This window comes from Acyrthosiphon pisum, chromosome A2, assembly GCF_005508785.2.
Source record: "Acyrthosiphon pisum isolate AL4f chromosome A2, pea_aphid_22Mar2018_4r6ur, whole genome shotgun sequence".
Taxonomy (NCBI): domain Eukaryota; kingdom Metazoa; phylum Arthropoda; class Insecta; order Hemiptera; family Aphididae; genus Acyrthosiphon; species Acyrthosiphon pisum.
The window spans coordinates 74,022,970-74,039,067 of record NC_042495.1 but is presented as its reverse complement, the minus strand read 5'-3'; the positions used below and the strand labels follow the sequence as shown (position 1 = coordinate 74,039,067).

Below are 16,098 nucleotides of genomic sequence, written 5' to 3'. Positions count from 1 at the left end.
CTTGGTAAAAAAGTTTGAAAATTTAACACAGGGGTCCTCATAATGTTCATTAATAAGTTTAAAAATATTAAAAATACATTGGCATGGTTATTTTTTATATACATTTAAAGTTTCAATTTTGAAAAAATTTCTCTTTAGAAATGTTAATCTTCTATTAACATTTCTAAAGAGAAATTTAGGGAATCTTCTATTCCCTACAAATGTCAAATTGTTCTACTTTAAACGAAAAGTATACATAAATATATAAGTAATTAAATGTATAAAAGCCTAAAGAAATGACTGATTAACGAGGCCAATATTAAAATTATAATGTTTCTTTTAAAAATATAGTTGACTTAAACCTAAAAGTATCACGAGTAGTATCGAAAAAATCTAAGGTGGTTGAGACTAAATTGACAAGTTTCAGAGATCCAACAAAGATTGAGTCATTACTTGATTTGGACTTGAAGAATGGTATGGCAAAAATATCATTATTTCTCGAGTAGTAGGATGGAATAGGTCATGAAATTGACCCGAGTTAAAAGCTCAGGGCTTAAAATATTATAAAATAACAAGTCGTATAAGAACATGATATCAAATAACTGACGTCTTAGCTGGAGAGTCTGTTTACTTAATATTGTACTGGCATAAGTCTTTAGAAATGGGTAAGTTTTTCATATGGGCAATTCTTTTTAAAAATTGCAAAAAATACATTTATATGATTGACTGAAATAGTGATGCATATTCAGACAGATCAAATAAGGGAGCAATAAATTGAAAAATAGCCATAAGAATATATAAAGGCATATTTTTCAGTTAAAAATTCATAAAAGTATTTTTTTTTTATAACTAACATTAGAAATGTTAATAGGATATTCCTAAGTTTTCCTATGTCTATTAAAAAAAAATTTCACCAAAAAGTTACACTATTAATAATAATCAAATATATTGCATATCCCTAGTATAAAATGTATTCGATAATTATAAATTTTTTTTAAATTATTAAATTAGATTATTTTTCCAAGTATGCTATATGATGACACAACGTCTCCACTCATAATTGTTTTTCGTTTGCAATGATTTATCCTTGAGTTCAAATACAACATATTATCCATTACAAAGACATGCTTAACACCTACTGTACAGCAGAGCGGTACCCACTTGTCCACCTTTTTTTAATGCTTTAATTTTGTTTTGATAAAATAAAACATGTATGGGGTGGAGGAAAATAAGTTTTTATTTAGTTAGTATTTTTTTAAATGTATTATTTGAGTGAACAAAATGTATGACAGAAATGATGAGACACTTTAGGGCACTTTTTTAGAATGTATATAAATAGATCATAGAAATTTAAAATTATAATATTAATAATCTACTGTAAATTTACATTCATTTATTTTTAATGGATAATTCTGAATAGCAAATATTAAAATTAATTTTACACATCTTTCAAATAGACATAAAAATAATTTAAAATTGTGTATAAACCAATTTGAAAAATGAATTAATATTATATTAATTATATGTCATATAACGTGGAGTAGAAGAGAACTTGGCATATGATTTGATAACCTTATTTACAGCTTCTAGGAAATCTTTTTCAGTAGCGACTTTTCGACGAGCTCTAATTGCAAACATACCGGCTTCAGTACAAACGGATCTTATTTCAGCCCCTAAAATTATAATAAAAAAATGTAATTGTTATACATTTAGTTGTATAGTTAACAATACAAAATTATCGGATATAATCAATTATTAATATTATTCCATAGTCCAACAAATATGTTTTTTTGTTATTTTTCTTTAACCAACTGTCGTATGCAAAAGACGTATAGTTAGTCTTTTAGATTCTGAGCGGAGCGAGGAAGCTGTTGTTTTTACCATGGTGTTTATTTTTTTTTCTTCTTTTTATATCCTGTATACAAAATTTCTTCCAGAAGGAGTGTTTCGATTTCAACATATAGTACCTTATCTTTTAGCAAATTGGATCAAGAGGGTACTTTAGAGAGGTCATTTTTCGATTTTCTCAATAGTTATTTAAGGCCACGGGAAAAACCACCGGAAAATTACGAAAAAACGCTAAAAATGGGATTTTAATTTCTAACGCTTTGTTTATCACCATAGAAACTAACAAAAAATTATAATATTTTAATATTAATTAAACTTACATGATAAGATAAATAATAACAAAATATAAAATATCCAGACTGACAAACCGTCTCCGCTCAGAATCGTTTTTCTTATACAATGATATTATATCATTGAATTCAAGTCTAATACAACCATTATACAATGATCCACAAGTAATCTACTGTACAGCAGAGCGACATCCACTTACCTGCTTTTATTAATTTATTGTTGATCAATTTTGAATCTTATTATATTATGTGATAAATGTAGTATTTTTTATTTTGTTTATATAACAATAATTTTGTTTTATAGTTATTAGTTGTATATGTTAAGCTAAATGTCGTTAAATCGGAAAAAACATTATTTACTTGCGGACATTACCGTTAATAACCGTATGAAATGAGAAATATTGATAACAATCAGATGCTGAATATTTATGAATTATGATTAAATTGTTTGTTCATCACCGAACAAGTCTGGTCCTATATTAATTATAAGATAGATGTCCAATGAGTAATGATAAGGAGACCATGGGCATGCGCAGTCAGTTGTAGCAGAGTGTGTTAATGTGAATGATACTTGAAAATAATTAATTTAAATGATATACATTTTAATTTACTCGTCATCACCAACTATTTAAAGAATAAATATAATCATTCACATGAAGCAAAATTAACAAATGTTTTTTGTGGGGTTAGAGATGTATAATGGAGAACATTGAAACACGGGGAACATAGTGCTAGAAAGTTGTGTAACAGTAAATATTACGGAAGTAAAAAAATAAATGATAATAATAATTCATTCTATGAGTTTTTAAAAAAATACCTACGTCATTTTTAAGTAATATTATTTGGGATTAATGTGAAAACTTGGTCAAAAACATTATTTTGTTTAATATAATTTACCATAATATACACTGCATAGTATAATTTTGATAATCTGACATATATTAGGCTAACCAACTCACCTAAAAAAATTTTTATCACTATCTAATTACAACAGATTTTTGGGTTCTTAAAAGTTTAAAATAGGATAAAATATGCAATAATATTCTTTTTTATATTTTTGAGTCACTCTTTTATTTAATTAAGTACTATTAAGTATATTATATTATTATAGCTTGATAATCATGTATAATATTTTTTGGTTTGAACATTAGGTAAAAAATAAAAAAGGTATTTGAATCAACAGTATAGTATGTCACAGTCTGGGAGGACTATACTGCGTCTAGCGAGAAAACGCAACTGGGCGGCCACCAAAACTTGTAAATTGCTATGCATTCCTACATGGAGGTGCCCACCAGTTCCGCGTGGTGGAAGAAATTCACATAGTCATGCGCGAACGAGTTGCACTCTCTCACTGGACGCATTATAGTCACCAAGATTATCAATTTAATTATAAACCATCGCGATAAACAGTAAATATTGATATTTAAAAATAAGTAATTAAAAGATTACGATCACCTTTCTATAATACACATTTTTTTTGTATTATAAAATAAATAATCCCCATATGGTCAATGAACAGTTATAATTTTTCATAAACAATATATTTCAAAATATGATAAATAGGCTAAATATTCTCTAAGCCCCAAAATTTGATGAAAAATGCAAAATAAAATTGTTTCTATAAATTCTGTAATTAACAAATTGTCCATATTTCTATTAAGTTACATAAACCCAATAAATATACTATTTGAAAACCTAAAAATCCTCTCTCTACTAATTACTAATATATATCTAAAAAAAAAAACAGATTGTTGGACGGTTGGACTAATGAAAAACCATATAACAGATAACATTATATACATATATAAAAGTATAGACTTACCAGTGCTATTGGGACAAAGTCTAGCCAACAGTTCAAAACGAATATCTCGTTCAACACTCATAGCTCTAGCATGTATATTGAAAATATGAGTTCGACCTTCTAAGTCAGGCAAACCAAATTCAACCTTTCTATCAAGACGTCCAGGGCGCATCAATGCAGGATCTAATGTATCTGGTCTATTAGTTGCCATTAAAACTTTAATGTTTCCTCTGGGATCAAATCCATCCAACTGATTGATAAGCTCCAACATAGTTCTCTGTACTTCGTTATCGCCACCGGCACCATCGTCAAAACGTGCACCACCAATTGCATCAATTTCATCAAAGAATATCAAGCAAGCTTTCTTACTGCGTGCCATTTCAAATAATTCACGAACCATACGAGCGCCCTAAAATTCCACAAATATATTGATGAACATAACTTAAATTGTTGAACAAATGTAAAATATATTTAAATTTCACCTCTCCCACATATTTTTGAACAAGCTCAGAACCAATTACTCTAATGAAACAAGCATCTGTACGATTAGCAACTGCTCTAGCACATAAAGTTTTACCAGTTCCTGGTGGTCCAAACAATAACACTCCTTTTGGTGGTTCAATTCCCAAGTTCACAAATTTTTCAGGCTAAACATTCAACATAATTTAAATAGATTAAATTAATAAAATATAATAATAGTTAAAAAAAACATTAAGAATACCAACATGCAACAATGGAGTTTCAACAACTTCTCGTAATTTATCTATCTGTTCTTTACATCCACCAACATCTGAGTATGTAACGTCTGGCTTTTCTTCTACTTGCATCATAGTAACAGTAGGATCAATTTTAGGTGGAAGCGGAATATGGATTTGATACTTGTTACGGTCAACTCTGCATTAAATGTATACACAATAAATAGTACACATTTTCAAAGAAAAAAATTATTTGTTACCCAACACGCATTCCTTCTTCAATATCAGTTGGTGCTACAGAATCTGCGAGATCAACAACAAACTTGGCGAATTGTTTGACATTAATTATATATTTAGGATCATCTGAATCAGCATTAATAATTTTTGTACATCTGGCAACCTTATAAAATTAATAGTTCAATGTTTGAATTTTTCATAAATGATAATGAAGGAACTATTTACCTGTAATGGTTGTTCATTTTGAAGAGTCTGTTTGTCAGCAGTTAAATCCCAAAACGCTGGAGGAGCTAGTCCTGTATCCGATTCTTTAATTCCAGTCAATTCATTAATACGTTTGATAATACCTTGGATATCATCTTCTACTGCTTTTACATTAATTGTCCATTGACCTTGGCCCTATAAAAATTAAGTTTACTTGCCATTTGGTATAGATATTGTAATAAAACATTTTAAACTACTTACATATGATTTGAGTAATGCTATGTCCTCTTCATCCAAAGCTAAAAATTATATTAAAAATTAATAAATCTTAAGTTTATTTAGACTTTGGGTACAGTAACTAATTATACATTTTTTTAAGTGTTATCAGAATTATATGCACTAAAAATGTGTGTATGATGGCGCTGTATAAATGTATATTTATAAGGCCTTTCAGAATTAGGTATAATTGGACAACAAAATCAATTTAAACAATGAATAGTTATAAAAGTAATTTTTAACTATAAAAAAAAAATTATACTTGTATTTAACTCTTAATTTTACTAAAATTGTATAGTATATAGGTACAAAAGATAATTTATACTAGAATGTTCTTTTATGTAGCTAACAAGTTCAAGCTAACAACTATTCAAAAAAATCTTGATTAAAACTTAAACAAGACATTTTCAGAAACGATATGCCTATAAAATAATTAAATATCTTCATTCCTTAAACAAAAATCCCAACATTATTAGTTGAAATTAAAATCTGATAATACCTAATAGTATTTTCACAAGTCTTACTCTAATAAAAGTTTATTTATCTATTACTTTATTCAGAGGAAAAGTTATACGTGAGTATTTGCAAAAATAGAAAGGTAGCTACAAGATAATATTATATTAAAAATCATATTTTCAATTACATTTGATTTCTTTTTCTTTTTCTTCTTTTTCGGGTTCGTCTTTCTTCACTTTTCTCATTTCGTCGCCCAAATAGTCAGGCATCTTGAATAGTTCGTTTAACCAAGAGAAAAACGAAATAGGTAAAATACAATTTAACACTTAGGAATGAATTATTATTTATTAATCTAAATATTTTATTGTTGAAAGTTTCAACTCCTGAGCTCCAAACAAAAATTTTATGATTTATGATTTGTGTTTTGTTCGGATAATGATAAAGCTATTTTTCTTTAAAAATGAAACAAATGAATATTTTAGGTTAACAATGACTTCTCAACTTAGGCTTAAACCTACACGAGCGCACTCTTTAAAATCAAATAGGAACTACACTCAAAATTTGATTATTTTGTTTTATTTATTTTCTAAGAGATAATAAAAATGCTTAATGTTTGGCTAAACAATAATTTGTTTATAACTAGTTTTACACCATTAGCACTCGTTTACATTTTTCTTCATCGACTCCACCCTTAGATTGATTACAATTTACAACTAGTCAGATTATCGATCGTCGACCGTCGTAGATATTCAAATTGTACATTATTTCGCTCTTCCGTGTATATGATAATAGTGCTCTTCCATTTGTTACTTATATTGTACTTTTGTTTTTTTTTTTTCATTATTTTGCAATCACATAACGGTACCTCAGCTTAGTGGGGCTTGTTTGGGTGAACACGAACACAGCCTGATAGGTGCGTAACTTAAAGCGTGCGTAAACACACTACTACTTGCGTTTCTATGTTCATGGGCGATTCAATAATGTCATTCATTGTTTATTATACCCTACTACTATCAGTTTTAATTTAATTATGTAAATAAATCAAATTATCCAGTTGTATGATTTCTTCTATCCAGTATAATTATCATGTTCCTATTCTCGTGACATTGTCCATTTGCTCGCGGTTGCAATGCTTCGGTTTTTGAGTAGAAAACGGGGTCGGAACGATCCAAAAGCTCGAAACATCAAAGCTGGGGCTGAACGTTTAAATCCTCCAAACAAGCATTGTATGCAATGCAGGGTTATGCTTTTAGATGGTACAGACCTATGCATTGAACTATCGGTAAGTACACGTAAAACAACATAGCATTGTTACATTGTTAAAGTGTTGATTTCCCTTGGTTTTAAAATAATATATGAAAAAAGTATACTATGAAGTTTTGAAAAGGTTAATTGCTTAATTAATATTCATAGATAAATTATTAAACCATTGTGTAGTATAAATAAATATAACTAACTTTTCTTTTTTATTTTATTATTCCTACCTATGTACAAAGGTAATATTACTATTTTAAATCTATAATTATATTATTTTCACAACATCATCTTGTGAAGTGCTGACCTGACTTCACCTATTTGTCTAAGCTCAGAATCATTTATTGTCAGCAATGATTTATCATTAAATTCAAATTTAACACATCTTTCACAGTGACTTACTGAATAATGAGGTACACTAGACACCTATTATACAGCAAAACAAGTTACACAATTTATATTCTTAATTATTGTAATCAGGGGTAGATAGGTAATATTTATGTTACAGGGAAATATTTAAAGGGGCCCCCCAACTGAAAAAAAATTTGGTCGCTTCGCTCGCATTAGATATTCAATCTAACATCTTTACCCATAAATAAAATGTTTAGTGCGAAAACGTATTTTTAGTTAAACAAAATTACAACTTTATTGGGAAAACGGCATATGAGAAAAATGCTTTTTTTCGGTTGTGAGGGATTTTTGAAAAATTTCGCGTAAGGTCGTATAATTTCGTACAAATTCCGTACTAAATGTCGGCCAAAAAAAATTTACAAAAACACAATATTGGGAGGGGGGATTAGGGAAACATATGAGGATATTTCAATCTTCGATTTAAAATACTATGTTATACTATGATCCGTAAGCCAATTCTTGACTTATCGTTTTATTATTATATTGTTAAAAATAACAGTAAGTAATAATAATTTATATAAAAAAAATGAATAGTTTTAAATTTAAACTACCTATTCCTATTTGGTGAATATTTTATTTTGCAAAAAACCAATGTGTAGACCCAAGTGGGCCCCTCAACATAAACATAGACGGGGGCCCACACGGAAAATCCCTTTTTCCCTATGGGCCTATCCACCCCTGATTGTAATAGGTAACTAAAAATCTTTTTTTTTCTATAATACCCGTATAACATCATAATTATTAACAAACATTATTTTAAATTTCTTAATAATTTCAAAAATATAGATTTAATTATTCTTTTAAATAATTGCTCCTTAATATTATGATTTTTTTTTTTTAGAAAAAGGCTGTTGGTAGTGATTTATATGAACAAGTATTTTATTCATTGGATTTGATTGAAAAAGATTACTTTGGTTTACAGTTTACTGATGCTAATCACGTTCAGGTAAATAAATACGCCATGTTCCTATTTTTTAGCTTATATTTTATAAGCATACTATCGAATATCTACCTTGATCTTAATTCTAATCATGATTCATTAACAAAGAAGTTGTTTAAAATTTTGGTTTTTTTTTTGTTATACCATGTTTAAAATAGAGATTTGACAATAAATAGTTTATTGATTCCTAAAAGTTATATTGGGTATTGAGGACTTATATGGTTTATATACCTACACTTATTTTAACCTAACTGATAATAAATAATAACTTTGATTATTTTTTAATAATAGCATTGGCTCGATCCTACAAAAGCAATAAAAAAACAAGTTAGAAGTATGTATATATAAATACAATATTATTATTTATTATTTAAATATTTAATGTTATATTTTAATTTTAGTTGGACCACCATATACATTTCGACTACGTGTTAAATTCTATTCTTCAGAACCAAATATGCTTCGAGAAGAGTTAACTCGTTATCAGTTTTTTCTTCAACTCAAATTAGATATCCACGAAGGTCGGCTTGAATGTCTACAAAATACTTGCATTGAATTAGCAGCCTTAGCTTTACAATGTATGTATATTCAACATTTTTTTTTTTTAAATATACTTTTATATGCATCTATTTGTCATTATAGCTGAGCTTGGTGATTATGATGAAAGTTGTCATACTCCTGCAGTTATATCTGAATTTAGATTTGTACCAAATCAAACTGAAGATATGGAAATCCAAATTGTAGAAGAATTTAAAAAATGTAAAGGTTTGACTCCAGCTCAAGCAGAAACCAGTTATTTAAATAAGGTGAAATGGTTGGAAATGTATGGAGTTGATAACCATACTGTTTTAGTGAGTAAAAATATTTTATTCTATATTTTTTATGTACTGATTTAAAATTAAAATATTCATAGTAAATTCTAGAGTAATCCAATATTAAAATTGTTTATTATATAATGTTGTCTATAAAAGTATCTTTTTTTAGGGTAAAGATGGATGTGAATATGCTCTTGGTTTAACACCAACGGGCATTTTAGTATTTGAAGGCCTTCAAAAAATTGGACTATTTTTCTGGTATGATTACCATATATTATATATTTTAATATTTATAATTTTTTATTAAGATAAATAGTGAAATATTAATAAACTGATAAGACCAGCAAATTTAAATTCAATTTCAGGCATTGACATTTTTAATTGATTTTTACGTTGTTACATTGCTATTAAAATGACATTTTACTAAAATTCAAAGCTAAAGAAATTCCAATACCAAATAAAGTTGTCTTCCATTTATATATATGTACGTTATTTAAATGTCTGACTAATGTAAAATATAAATTGTTTTTAATGTGTTTTAGGCCAAAAATTGGAAAATTGGATTTTAAGAAGAAAAAACTGACTTTGGTAGTTGTAGAAGATGATGATCAAGGACGCGAACAGGAGCACACATTTGTATTTCGATTACATAATGAAAAAGCATGTAAACATTTATGGAAATGTGCTGTTGAACATCATGCATTCTTTAGGCTTCGTGCTCCTGTTAAAGGTCCATCTGCCAGACAAAATTTTTTCAGAATGGGTTCGCGGTTTAGATACAGGTAAATATATTAAAAAACTAAGATTCAATTGAAATTTAATGCTATTAATTATTTAATAAAGTGGCAAAACTGAGTTTCAAACGACTCAATTAAATAGAGCAAGAAGAACTGTCCAATTTGAAAGAAGACCAAGTCAACGATATGCACGGAGACAGTCTCATGTTTTAAGAGAACGACAAAAGTAAAATAAACCCACAGATTATAAAGATTGGATAGGACATCTGTTTACCGATTACACAGTACACTTGTCCTATATAAGATATTTTGGTTTTGGTCCCACGGTTATGATTTTAGTTATATAATATAAGATTACTCAGCTTCTATTGTTTAAGACTGCGTATATAGAAATTATATCCTATCCATTCTTTATTGTCTATGATTAAAACTCATAATTTGTCTATATTTATTATTTGTTATATAACATATTTTGTATTATAAAATACTTTCAGGGACAAAACTGAAAAGCCAAAAGCAGAAAATGAAAATGAGAAAATGGAAAAAATTAATATTATGGATAAACCTCCAACTCCAATCTTAGATTCCAAAGATATTCATCTTGAACCAACATCCTCATTAACCTCAAACTCTTCTGGTAATTATATTTATGAATACAAAACAATATTTTCTAATTTAAATAAATTGCTGAATATAATTATCTGTAACAGATATTGCTGAGGATAGGTTAGACTCATTATTAAAGAGTTTGAATAAAGAATCGCCTTTGATAAACAACAAAATAAATGAATCAAATTCAGTTGATATAATAAATAAAACAGATGGTACCGTATTTTTACTATGTAAATTTATATTAAATTCGTATTAATTAGTATGTTTTATTAGATTTTGGCAAAGATCAAAATCAATCCTCGTCTCCATTACCAAACAATCGAAACATTTCATTTAATACTACTCCAAAACCAATTCCTAAAGAACATTTAAAATGCAACATTCTAAAAGGTAATATATAAATTACTTCTTATTTTTTAACAAATTTTAAAATCAGCCCCTTAGAAATTTAAATCAAATTAAATTTCAAATAATTGCATATTTAATTGTTTTCTGAAGTTTGAAGTATTTATGTATACTTTTTCCATTGTGTATTGGTTCTATATTAACTCATAACTAAAATATTATTAACATTATAATACTTTTATTTAGCTAAAGTTGAAGAAGAAATGAGAAAATCTCCTTTGTCCATGTTTGATCCATTATCTAAAGTAACAAACTTGCAAAATGGGTAACTATTTTGTTTTATTTACTATTTTGTCAATTATAAATATTACAATGGATTTATTTTATTTTAGGGAATGCAATATTAATTCTAAATCAAATTCTTTTGGCAAAGAACAAGCAACATTTGTATCTGTTGTAAGTATATACTTCACTTCAGTATAATTTATTTTATGGTGTTCCTTATTTTATATATAAGGATTAGTATATTTAGATTTTTGGTTTTGCTATTTTTATTGTCGAGTGTTGTTTTATTATTTTAGTTTTTGTTTTGTTTTTGCTTATTTCTTGGTATTTAAAAAAAGGGTGGAGACAAACTGACATTATCCCTTAATGGTGGCATTGCAGCGCCAGAAGAAACTAAACAACCATTGGATGAACAACCTATATCTGAAACATCTGTGTCTAAAGATGACCGTAAAAGATGTGCTACTCCAGTAACAGTGACCCATTTCTCTTTTGGTGAATGTGGGAAATTAGAACAAAGGGTGGTTTCTCCCGAAAGAAGTCCTACAGAAAGTATGTCAAGCATTTTGTCCTTACCATTTAATGCCGCTTCTCCTACTAGCCCTCGTAACCCATTTTCGGCAAATCCGTTTATTGGTGATTCACAAACAGCAACAACAAATCCATTCTTATCACCATCATCAAATCCATTTGCCGATGGTATAAAAAAAGATTCAACCAATGATGTCGTAGTTGCTGTTGAATCAAATGCTGGCATAAATGGTATAAAAAACTCTAATACTAAGGTAGCCCAAAAGAATCAGGTATGTTATCTTATTATTTTCTTGTATACGATTAGTTAAAGAGCATTATTCTTTTAAATATACAATAGTCTCTCACACGCAAAATGAACTAATATTATATCAAAATGATTTACCATAAGAAAATACTCAATTTACACATACCTGCCTTTTAGAAAAAGTATTTTATGTATATTTTAATAAATTTATAAAAATAACAAAATTTAAAAAAAATCTTTATGTAAATCACTTGATAAACTTTTACATTTTGTAATTAATAAACCTATTGTATATCTGCTGTATTGGCCGATACTAATTATTTATTTTTATTGATATACAGAACCTAATTGGTAAGGTACAGGGGCGTGCTCAGAAAATGTATGTGGGGGGGGGGGGGTTCAAGTAAAATTGAAGGAGCTAGTCTTTTACCTAACGACCATTTTTTTTTTTTTTTTTTTAATCAACAACAAATTCAATTATTTATAGATTTAAATATTATATTGCTAATATAACTTCTTCTGCTGTTAGTGGAATTTCTTTATGAACAGCTAATATAGCTAAGCCATTAAGTCGAGTCTAAAACCAAAAAAATGTTAAAAAAATTGATATACATTTTTATCTTAATATCCAGAAAATACCTCAGTCATTGTGTTTCGTAGATAAGATTTCATCTTTTGAGAAAAAGTTCTCTCGAGGGTGGATGTTGAAACTGGTAAAGTGCATAGTATTTTTAATATAAAATGTATATTGGGAAATATTTCTTTATCACACTGTCTCAACTCTTCTAAACAATTTTTTGGATATTTTACATGCTTATTAAGTATGGTATACCATATATGTAGTTCAGCTTTAAGCTTATAACTGTTAGCTTATCAGTATCGAGGTAAAATTCAACAAGTTCATTAAAGTTTTCTGAATAAGTTTCAGAAAATAAACACTGAAAGTCTAAAAAACAAATTTATATTTTGAGTACCTATTAAAAGTGTATTAAAAGTATCGGCAACTTCAGGGCAGTGTACATATTTGAAGTTGGAGGCATTTAACGATAAAATACAAATTGGGAAATTGTATGATAATATAATGCAACAAGTACATTATAAAGATGCATTATTTGTTTTATAATAAAAAATAAAAATAATATGCCCCCCCCCCCCGTGAGCACGCCACTGGTAAGGTACTAGCCTATGTATTCAGTAATGTTTGCGTTGGCCTTATTGTAAATATCAAACTACCTTAAACTTATTGCATCTGGTGATTACCTGTTAAGATTTAATAATTTATTATAGGGTGGCATTACTCAGTTAATACAACTCTTGTTGTATATTTACTTATATTAAAAATTGCATGAGCATTGTTTATTTATTTTATATGTATATTTTTTTTCAAAATAATATTAATTAATAAAAAAAAAAACAGAGAAATTAGTAAGAGTAATTAATAGTTTAAGTAAATAAAGAATTTTTTGTGTAAGATTTTAAAATTGTTTTAACTAAATTACACTAAAAAAATTATATTTTTATGTTATTGAAATAATATCTAGTATCTTAATAATAAAAAGCTAAACTTTGTTATGAAATCAAGACATATAGAAATATAAAAGATCAAAAACCTACATTTAAATTATTATTGAATTTTAATATAAATAATTTTGATAAATCATATTTGTTTGAAAACTTGAATTATCTAATTTCTGAATTCCAAGCTTCTGGCCCACCAAGCTAATTAATGTTTTAAAAATATATTTAATATGTATATTTATAACTAAAAATAATCCTTATAAATCTTTAATTTCATTACCTCTCCATCCCTACTAAAAAAATGTTGGCCCGTAGTGCCAAAGGATATCATGTATTTGGTCCACCGCAAAAAAAAATTTGAAGACCCTTGGTCTGATTGCTCTAAACATCAGTTGCATTATAAATTTTGATATATTTAGTATATTCTTATTGTTATGTGGATATACAAAAATGTATTATTTGATTTTTAAAAATAATTTCTAAATTATATATTATTATTTTTTAGGAACTTACTAAGGCAAAGCCTTTAAATCAAATTTCCCCATGGTTAATTAGTAGTGGTGCTGAGACTTCATCCATACCCAAAATAATAACCAGGAAGTCTGTGATCACAACACAACTTTAAATATGGTATGTATGTTAGAACTACTATTCACTGTTATATCAGAAATGTTAGAAATGCTATTAAGTATTAAGAATTTAATAATATGTTATTATTTTTATGTATATATTCAAAATTAATTTGTGATAGAATATACAAAACCACAATAAAAAAAAGTTAGCTGTCACAATTTTTTATGTTAGGCATCACAGTTTTTTCATTGTATGCAATATTTTAACATTCTTAATGAAATTGATCTCTTTATTATTTTATAAATTAAAAGAAATTATAGTTGAAATTTAAATTTAAAGAAAATAATAATACTTCAAATTGAGATATTTTATTTTACTTTAACTTAATATTTTTATATAATACTTAAAAGTATTTCATTTTATTACAATCAATACAAAACATGAAAAAATAAATTTATCTTTTATTAAGATATTATTGTTAAAATAATAAATTTATAATAAGTTATAACTTAAGTTTAGAACAAATTTAGATCAATGAGTTTATTAATTTATTTTTAGATTATTCAATTATAATACTATTTGATTCAGACTGAAAATCATGTCATTAATGTATGATATTATATATATTTTTTTAATAATATGTTGTTTTAAAACATTAATCTATTCATCCAAAACAAATATTTTAAGCATACATTAATTAACCAGTATTTTGTCAGGGCTCAAAATTATTTTAGTATTTAATAACTTAAATAAAAATATGTTGATTATTAACTATTTTAAAATCGTACTCTTGGTTCATATTTATTAATATGAACAAAACAACTAAATTAATTTAGGAAGTGTCTTTTACTATTACACGTACTGTTTGTATAGAATTTTTGCTCTCTTTCCTTTTATTCTATAACATTGATTATTTGTATACAATTATTAAGTAATATGTAATATACATCTTTTCAATATTTCTAAATGCAATAAAATGTTAAATAAATTGTAAGATATATATTCAGTTCTTAACAAAATAATTGAATAGAAATGAAAATAATTAATTTACTGGTATTCAACATATTAATATAATATACCTATATCTATTTTATTAAATAAAATGTTAAATTATTATATATTTTTAAAACTGTTAAAAAAAATAATGTGTTTTTGTTTACTTAATGTTGCACTGTGTGTGTTGAACAAATTGCCTTTACTTGTGATAATTATATAATGCAGTATTAATTTGTTGTTTTTTTTTTTTTTTTTTTTACTGCAATATAACAAAAGTTAATTATAACTCTAAGTTATACATTTTGTTTTGTATGAATGTATGCCGTCCTCATTTAATTTTGTATTTACACATAATTATAAGTATTTAATGTTTGTAATTTTAAGTTTTATACCGTTTGTGCCATAGTTTGTAGGTGTTGTGTAGAACAACAGTTAAGGTAATTTAAAATTGTATACATTCTAAAATGGCATTTGTATGCTGTACATGAATAGTATTTATTTATACGATTAAAAATTAAAAAATATTATTTAATTATACCTTGTATCAAAACTATAAGTAAAGATATCATGGTATCTTTAAATACCCAATATTTTTTTTAATAACAATGTATTACAAATGCCATTTTAGAACTAATAAACTAAATATATGGAAGGATTTTTAATTATTTGTATACGCATTTAGTTGTTAAGTCAAATAAATAAAAAAATTTAACATATTTCAAAATCCGTCCATTGATATTTAAAACATACATGTGATTAATAAATTATTTATTGAAAGTGATTTTTTTTATTTTTGTTTTGAATAAAAATTATTTTATTCAGTTCAGTATAATCCAAATAGTAGACATAACTGATGGACGATCGATTTATTTGGACTAAAGGAAAACACTTAGCTAATTAATGCTAAAACAAATCCTAGCCCTAATTATTACTCTTATTATTATTATTATTATTATTATTATTATACAATTATATTATTTTTATACCATGATAACATTGTATCAAAAAATTGTACCTATCTCAAATAGTATGAAAAGTAGCCAGTAGG

General features: G+C 26.5%; 2 protein-coding genes across 4 annotated transcripts; one reads left to right on the top strand and one right to left on the bottom strand.

Annotated features, from left to right (window-relative positions):
* Positions 1–1,193: 1,193 nt before the first annotated feature.
* Positions 1,194–6,221, bottom strand: LOC100169636 (26S proteasome regulatory subunit 7). The gene is made up of 8 exons (XM_001948468.3): positions 5,974–6,221; positions 5,316–5,353; positions 5,076–5,249; positions 4,874–5,013; positions 4,644–4,812; positions 4,401–4,565; positions 3,940–4,327; positions 1,194–1,652 (listed from the first exon to the last, which is right to left on the bottom strand). The coding sequence occupies exons 1-8, from the start codon at positions 6,053–6,055 to the stop codon at positions 1,495–1,497; spliced, it is 1,314 nt and encodes a 437-aa protein (XP_001948503.1). The 5' UTR covers positions 6,056–6,221; the 3' UTR covers positions 1,194–1,494.
* A 176-nt stretch (positions 6,222–6,397) lies between these two features.
* Positions 6,398–14,349, top strand: LOC100163484 (band 4.1-like protein 5). Of its 3 annotated transcripts, XM_003246670.4 has the most exons (15): positions 6,399–7,068; positions 8,293–8,397; positions 8,683–8,725; positions 8,793–8,969; positions 9,034–9,242; positions 9,376–9,464; positions 9,749–9,988; positions 10,050–10,169; positions 10,438–10,580; positions 10,654–10,767; positions 10,829–10,945; positions 11,147–11,225; positions 11,293–11,356; positions 11,524–11,988; positions 13,987–14,349. In XM_003246670.4, the coding sequence occupies exons 1-15, from the start codon at positions 6,916–6,918 to the stop codon at positions 14,104–14,106; spliced, it is 2,238 nt and encodes a 745-aa protein (XP_003246718.1). In that variant the 5' UTR covers positions 6,399–6,915; the 3' UTR covers positions 14,107–14,349. The 3 variants fall into 3 exon arrangements, with proteins under 3 accessions (XP_008186340.1, XP_003246718.1, XP_008186339.1); XM_008188118.3 differs by lacking the exon at positions 11,524–11,988 and having other exon boundaries at positions 6,398–7,068; XM_008188117.3 differs by lacking the exons at positions 10,654–10,767; positions 10,829–10,945.
* The last annotated feature ends 1,749 nt before the right edge of the window (positions 14,350–16,098 follow it).

Excerpts from the sequence above, each read along its gene's own strand:
- LOC100169636 (XM_001948468.3), bottom strand. The coding sequence starts at position 6,055 with ATGCCTGACTATTTGGGCGACGAAATGAGAAAAGTGAAGAAAGACGAA. Across the intron at positions 5,250-5,315 it reads TAGCATTACTCAAATCATAT|GGCCAAGGTCAATGGACAAT; the intron begins GTAAGTAGTTTA and ends TAATTTTTATAG. Across the intron at positions 1,653-3,939 it reads ACTTTGTCCCAATAGCACTG|GGGCTGAAATAAGATCCGTT; the intron begins GTAAGTCTATAC and ends TTATAATTTTAG.
- LOC100163484 (XM_003246670.4), top strand. The coding sequence starts at position 6,916 with ATGCTTCGGTTTTTGAGTAGAAAACGGGGTCGGAACGATCCAAAAGCT. Across the intron at positions 9,243-9,375 it reads TTGATAACCATACTGTTTTA|GGTAAAGATGGATGTGAATA; the intron begins GTGAGTAAAAAT and ends ATCTTTTTTTAG. Across the intron at positions 11,226-11,292 it reads GTAACAAACTTGCAAAATGG|GGAATGCAATATTAATTCTA; the intron begins GTAACTATTTTG and ends ATTTTATTTTAG.